General features: G+C 42.3%; 1 protein-coding gene across 2 annotated transcripts in view; it reads left to right on the forward strand.

Moving 5' to 3' along the window:
• dhrs7cb (dehydrogenase/reductase (SDR family) member 7Cb) overlaps window positions 1-6,277 on the forward strand; it is an 81,262-nt gene extending 74,985 nt beyond the window's left edge. For both annotated transcript variants that reach the window (XM_072483077.1, XM_072483076.1), the window contains exons 6-7: window positions 1,350-1,505; window positions 3,066-6,277. In XM_072483077.1, the coding sequence (XP_072339178.1) occupies window positions 1,350-1,505; window positions 3,066-3,274 (365 nt within the window). In that variant the 3' untranslated portion in view covers window positions 3,275-6,277. The remainder of the gene's footprint in view (window positions 1-1,349; window positions 1,506-3,065) is intronic.
• The last annotated feature ends 564 nt before the right edge of the window (window positions 6,278-6,841 follow it).

Here is a 6,841-nt window from a genome sequence, read left to right on the forward strand (position 1 = left end):
TACCGCAGGAGTGCGGGGGGACGTTTTCGGACGGAAGGGGTTGCGCCCCAAGGCATGCACTTCCATTCCCTGTAGCTCCTGCACGCCTCGTTCTGCGCTCTCTCGGGACAATACTATTTGAATTGCCTGTTGAAAAGTCAATGTTGGCTCAGCTAACAACTTTCTCTGGGTGGCCGCATTGTTAATACCGCAAACCAAACGGTCGCGTAACATTTCTGACAAGGTCTCACCATAGTCACAGTACTCTGCAATCCTGCGTAGCCTGGATAGAAAATCGGCAAGGTATTCTCCAGGGGTCCTCTCAGCGGTATTAAACCGGTAACGCTGGACTATCGTGGACGGGGTTGGGTTAAAATGTTGCCCCACTATATTCACAAGTTCATCAAACGTTTTGATGTCCGGCGCAGCTGGGCACGTAAGGCTCCTAATCACCCCAAACGTATGTGGGCCGCAGGCGGTGAGCAATATGACCACCTGGCGCTCGTTTTCGGTGATATTGTTTGCCCGGAAATAGTAACGCATCCGTTGTGCGTACTGGTTCCAGCTTTCCAGCGCAGCATCAAAAACATCCAAACGTCCGTACAGAGGCATGGTATAATAGAAAACAACTTCCAACCTGTATCCAACAAAAATCCAGGGAGGTGGCTTCAGCAGTGTAGACAGCTATTCACTTTAACCCTCGTCGCCAGTTTTGTGAGGGCCATGAAGAATCCAGCACGATTTTAAGGATACAAAGTAATAACATTTATTTACAATAACATATATATCTAACAGCAGCAGCAACTTCCCTTGCTGCACACTCCTTCCTCCTCGTTCCTAAACTGGCCAGCTTTATTTATACTAGGAGTTTACTAATGGTTTCTCCGCCCCCCTCATTGGGGAAGCTCATACTCCCACAGGATTGTGGGATTGTCATTAGTCCCCAGCCAATGGTAAGCAGGCAGGCTATAACATTACCCAAGAGTGCTTGATGTTGAACTGGATGCTCAAAATAGCATCGTGTTAATTTCCCACTCATGATATCATAGAATTGTACAGCCCAGAGCGGGCCTTCAATCTGTCGTGCTGTTGAAACAGCTATCTTCTTAGTCACACTCCCTTCTCTCTTACTCCATAGCTCTGCAAATATTTCCTTTTCAAGTATATATCCAATCCCCCTTTGAAACTTATTTTTGAAACTCATGCCACTGCTTTTTCAGCCGTGCATTCCAAGACATAACAACTCAGTGGGGAAATAAACAATCTGTTACTTTGATAAGAGCAACTCGCTGATAAAGTCCAGTTGTTCACATTCATGGCAGGATGTTTCACTTGCACGTAAAATATGTTGTGCATGTTCCCCTGTGTAGACGCTGCTTCTAAACATGCAGTACAAGCCTTTTTCGACTGCCTGAGGGCTGAAGTTGCAGAATTTGGGATCACTGTGAGCACCGTGACCCCAACTTTCATTCGCTCTTATCACCAAATGCCAGAGGCTGGGAATTGGGAGGCGTCCATTTGGAAATGTAAGTATCAGCATTTTTATTCATTGCTTTAAACAAGGCCATTGGAAAAAAATCTGTCTGTGTGAGCATTTCTTTAATTGATATGTATCTTGCAATGTATCGGAGTTTTTGGGTAGTTGGAACCAGTTTATTTTTGATGGGAGTTGTTACCTTTGCTGAATGATTGATATAAATGGAGTTTGAAATTTGCTTTTGGAATTTCACGAAGCAGAGGTCAATTCCTTGGATTCATCTCCAAATTCAGCAACACAAAAGGAGCATATCTTAGTTTTCACACTGATTTTCAAACAATTCAGTGTTCTTGCCAAGGAACCAAGATCTAGGACGTACATGAGATTCATCAACTCAGACCCAACTTAGATAAATATTCAAGGATCACAGTTGGCGAACATGCCCGTTTTCAATCTTGCAGCAAACTGCGATGAAGAGGGCCATTTACGCGACCCACTCACTAGCTTAGGTTGTCCACCCCTGTTCTAGATGGTGGAGGTCGCGTGTTTGGAAGGTCCTGTCCAAGGAGTCTGGGTGGGTTGCTGCAGTGCATCTTGTAGATGAGACATACTGCTGCCACTGTACATTGGTGCTGGAGGGAAATGAATGTTTAATCTGGTGGAGGGGTGCCAATTAAATGGGCTATTTTGTCCTTGATGGTGTCAAGTTTCTTGAGTATTAGGGCAGCATGGTAGCGCAGTTAGCACTGCGACCTCACGGCGCCGAGGTCCCAGGTTTGATCCCGCTCTGGGTCACTGTCCGTGTGGAGTTTTCACATTCTCCCCATGTTTGCATGGGTTTCGCCCCCACAACCCAAAGATGTGCAGGTTAGGTTGATTGGCCATGCTAAATTGCCTCTTAATTGGAAAACGTGAATTGGGTACTCTAAATTTATTTTTAAAAAGTTTCTTGAGTATTGTTGGAGCTGCATTCATCCAATCTACCCTGACTTGTAACTTGTATGTGGATACACTGGTTAATGAGGAGGTGGGTTATTTGCCACAGAATTCCCCTCCTCTGACCTGCTCAATTATTTACATAATTGTTATGTAAGATAATACAGCAGACCTTAGTGAACAATAATTGCTAATTCATATCATTTAAAAATAAAACAGCTAATTGTTTCTTTGAGCTAACATTGTTGACCAAGAGTATCGGCCAAAACACTGGGAACATCCAATGCCTTTCTTCGAATTGTGACCTGTGATTTTAAATCTAAACAGGACAGACAAATGAAACCATAGTTGAAAGACAATAATCCAAAAATAATCATAAAAGCAGTGGGCAAATTCAAGGAAATAAGTTTTGGGAGAAATGTTTTTAAAATAAATTTAGAGTACCCAATTCATTTTTCCAATTAAGGGGCAATTTAGCATGGTCAATCCACCTACCCTGCACATCTTTGGGTTGTGGGGGCGAAACCCACGCAAACACGGGTAGAATGTGCGAACTCCACACAGACAGTGACCCAGAGCCGGGATCGAGCCTGGGGCCTCGGCGCCATGAGGCAGCAGTGCTTGGGAGAAATGTTAATTGCGTTCTATCTTTCATTGTTTTTTTGCTATTTAGTTTTTTTCAGGAAGTGGGCCTATGGTGTTCACCCAGTGGAAGTAGCGGAGGAAGTGCTGTACACAGTGAACAGAGGCAGCAAGGAAGTGATGATCGGAAACCCAGTGCCCAAAGCATTTGTTTATTTAAGAACATTCTTCCCAGAGATCTTTTTTTCAATTGTTGCTGCTGGAATCTCAAACGAACCCATAGCAGAGGAAGAACAATAATCTTCTTTGCTTGTACTTTACTGTTTCTACATCTTTACTGCTTTATCTTTCCATTGGAATCCTCTATTTCTTCTGCTTATTGTTTCTTTCTGATTCAGTCAGCTCTCCCAATTTGTCTGCTTTTAGAAGCTTCTTTCATAAACATCACTCCACTTTCCTGTCTTCTGTTTTCTTTTTCCATTCTGATGAGTTACATCTTCTGTCTCACCTTTCGAGACTTAGTGGTGTAAATTGAGCACAGGTCGATAAACTTGGCTTGCATTCTCATGACTGTAGGAGATTGAGGATAATCTGATAGAGGTGTTTAAAACATCAAAGGGATTTGACAGGGTAGATCCATATGAACTGTTTCCTCTGGCGAGGGAATCAAGAGGAAAGGGACCTGACCTTAAAAATAAAGCCTGGTCATTCAGGTGCGAAATCGAAACACAAAGGGTAGGAGGAATCTGCCATTCTTTTCCCCTAAAGTGGTTGTGAATGCCAGGATAACTGCTGCTTGCAAGGTGGAGTTATACAGATGTAAGTAAGGATATCAGAATACGTGGAGCAGAGAGAGGTAAATGGGTTTGAGTTACAGATCAGCAGAGTAGGCTCAAGGCTGAATAACTTAATATGTTCTACTTTGCATTGAAAAAAACACTTTTACTCTTTAACATCAATTAGAGCCAAGCTGCATCCAATCAACTTTATGGGCTGTACAATGATTCAGCCTGATACTACAGCACTTCAAAATACTGGGGGAAAGCAGCAGTTGCACTTTTGGAGTCAGGCTGGGTAAACTGGCCCTCTAGATCAGAGAAGGACAACTGAATAACAGGGAAAATTAGCCAAGGAAAGTCTGAACACTAATGGGACTAAAGTAGCAAGTCAAAAACCATATTGATCAGTTTTATATCTTGTATGTTGCTTCTGAGCTTTGGAGGAATTTTGCTGCCATTTCCACGTTCAGATAGGCAGAAACAATTTCCTCTGTTGGTGGCGGAGGGGGGGAATCCAGAATAAGTGGGCATCACCTTTAAATTGAAACTACGCTATTTAGTGATGCTATTAGGAACCACTTTTTCATAGAACAGGTAGCGGAAATCTGGAACACACACCCCGCAAAGGTTTGAAGCCTAGGCTAATAGAACATTTCAAAACTGAGATCAATAGGTATTAAGGAACGCGGAACAAAGATAGATTAAGTTGAGATACGGATCAGTTATGATCTAACTAAATTGTGGAAAAAACTTCAGGGGTTGAATGGTCTCTCCTCTTGTTCCTAGATTCCTATTTTCCTTTAGTTTGCATTTGGCATCATTATATTTTTTGGGACAACCTTAATAACGTCTTAACATGTTACTGTTGATTCAGTTTCCAGCAACAAAAATAAAGCTAAGTAGATTAAATGGTTTGTCACAAGCGATGTGTTGGTATAAATGTTACTTTAAAAAAACATGTACCACCGTGGTGCAAACCAGCTCCATAAACAATGGACTTTAATTAAAGTCAGTGTGGTATTTCAATTTTATAAATAATGTTAATTGTGAACAAGAGACAGGAAACTGGGATTGGAGTATAATTGAACACACTTTCTATCTGATACATGTCTGAGATCCCTATAGGGCTCAACAATAGCTGACTGGCTGTCATTTCACATTCATTGAACAGAAAATCAGTCTGAAGAAAAACATGTCAATCCTCACAAGCATCTACACAATGTACTTCATGAGTTTAGATATTCACAGTATCCTGGTGCTATTTCATGAAGTATCTGTTTATAGCATGTGCATTTTAATGACTTTTCATTGCGTTTGTAAATAAAAATCACTTGAAGCAATTATCGCTGTCACACCATACCCACATGATGATTTAGTATTTACACAATCATAAATAAAAGTAATTTTTACACCCCCCTCCAAATCATCTCACATTCTCTCCTGATGATGCTGACTCATAACATATGGCTCCACATGGTACTTCAGTAGTGAGTCTAGATGGTTAATGTTAGTACATTATTCGACACTGAAAAGTGCCACAGCTAAATTTGATCCTATTTTCACTGATGTTCCACACACATACACGTTACAATAAATATAACGCAGCCAAATGTGAGACCCTGACTTGCCCCTTAGTGTCCAAAAGGTTAGGTGGGGTTACTGGGTTAAGGGGGTGAGGTGGAGGTGTGGGCTTAATTAAGGTGCTCTTTGCAGGGGTCGGTGCAGACTTGATGGGCTGGATGGCCTCCTTCTGCACTGTAAATTCTATATTTGACTAGATTTTCTGCTGCCATGAATTAGCTGCAACTGAGATACAATTGCGATACTTCCACTGTCATCGCCACTGAAATTAGTCAACTCAATATCGATTGAGGATTAAAATTGAACCCTTCTGGCAGTGTAGATTAATACCACACCTTGCGATGCATTCACCCATCAAGTCATCTATAGATCCATAGAATTACAGTGCAGGTGGAGGCCATTTGGCCCATTGAGTCTGCACCAACCCTTTGAAAGAACCTCAACCTATCGCCATAACCCCACCTAACCCGCACATCTTTGGACACTATGGGGCAATTTTAGATGGCCAATCCAACTAACCTGCACATCTTTGGACACTATGGGGCAATTTTAGCTTGGCCAATCCACCTAATCTGCACATCTTTGGACTCGTCCTTATTGTTTTATTAAATGTAGTAACTTGAAAAACATGTGCTGAACTCAGTTAATTCTGCGGTGATGAAATTACTCTCCGTGACATTAAAGAACTCACATCGTGCATCCTACAATATTCACGTCTGCTAATTTAAGGAAGGATTAAGCCATTGAAAATAAATAGGTTAACGCTTGCAATTTAAATGAGGACAAACATATTAAGCTTTCCTCTACTGTAGACTGAACAGGTTTGTATGCAATAGTTATGTAAGAAAAATTATACAATTTGCTAGCGAATTCTTAAATGTTACAGCTTTAATAGGCAATCTCGTATTGATTTACCTCTAATAAAGCAACATATTTAATTCTCTCCTCTGTTTTGTTCTTAATGACTTATGTGTCAGACAGCACCTTATTAAGAATATTTAGAATTTAATAATTCCTGAAATGACCTTGGGCTCCTTATACTGCAAGTACTGGCTTGATAATACTTGCATTAGGACCTCCGGTGACGGCCAAGGAGTGAGCGGTCGCACATTTGGTGACTCCCGTTCAAGGTAGATTTTTCAGGGCCTTTGGTGTTTGAGGGCAAAAGGTGCATGAGTGCCCAGGGAATGCAAGACTCCTCTGGTGGGGCTAGTGAATGGCTCATCAGACGAGGAGTGCCACAGCGAAGAGAGAGAAGGAAGGTTTGCATGGAGCGACACAGGTGAAGGTGGCGGAGAGCAAGGGGGCAGTGCTGCCCTCCCAGTGGTTGATGGAGCAGCTGGTGGAGTCCCTAAATGACAAATTCCAGCAGCAGAGGAAAGAGGCCTTAGGGGATTTAGCCAAGGTGGTGGAGCCGTTTAGGGTGGCGATCGAGCATGTGGAGCAGAGGCAGAAGGCTCAGGACCTGGCGATTCAAAAGTGGAGGAGTCGGTGGTGGAGTATGAGG

This window comes from Scyliorhinus torazame, chromosome 18 (genome assembly GCF_047496885.1).
Source record: "Scyliorhinus torazame isolate Kashiwa2021f chromosome 18, sScyTor2.1, whole genome shotgun sequence".
Lineage (NCBI taxonomy): Eukaryota > Metazoa > Chordata > Chondrichthyes > Carcharhiniformes > Scyliorhinidae > Scyliorhinus > Scyliorhinus torazame.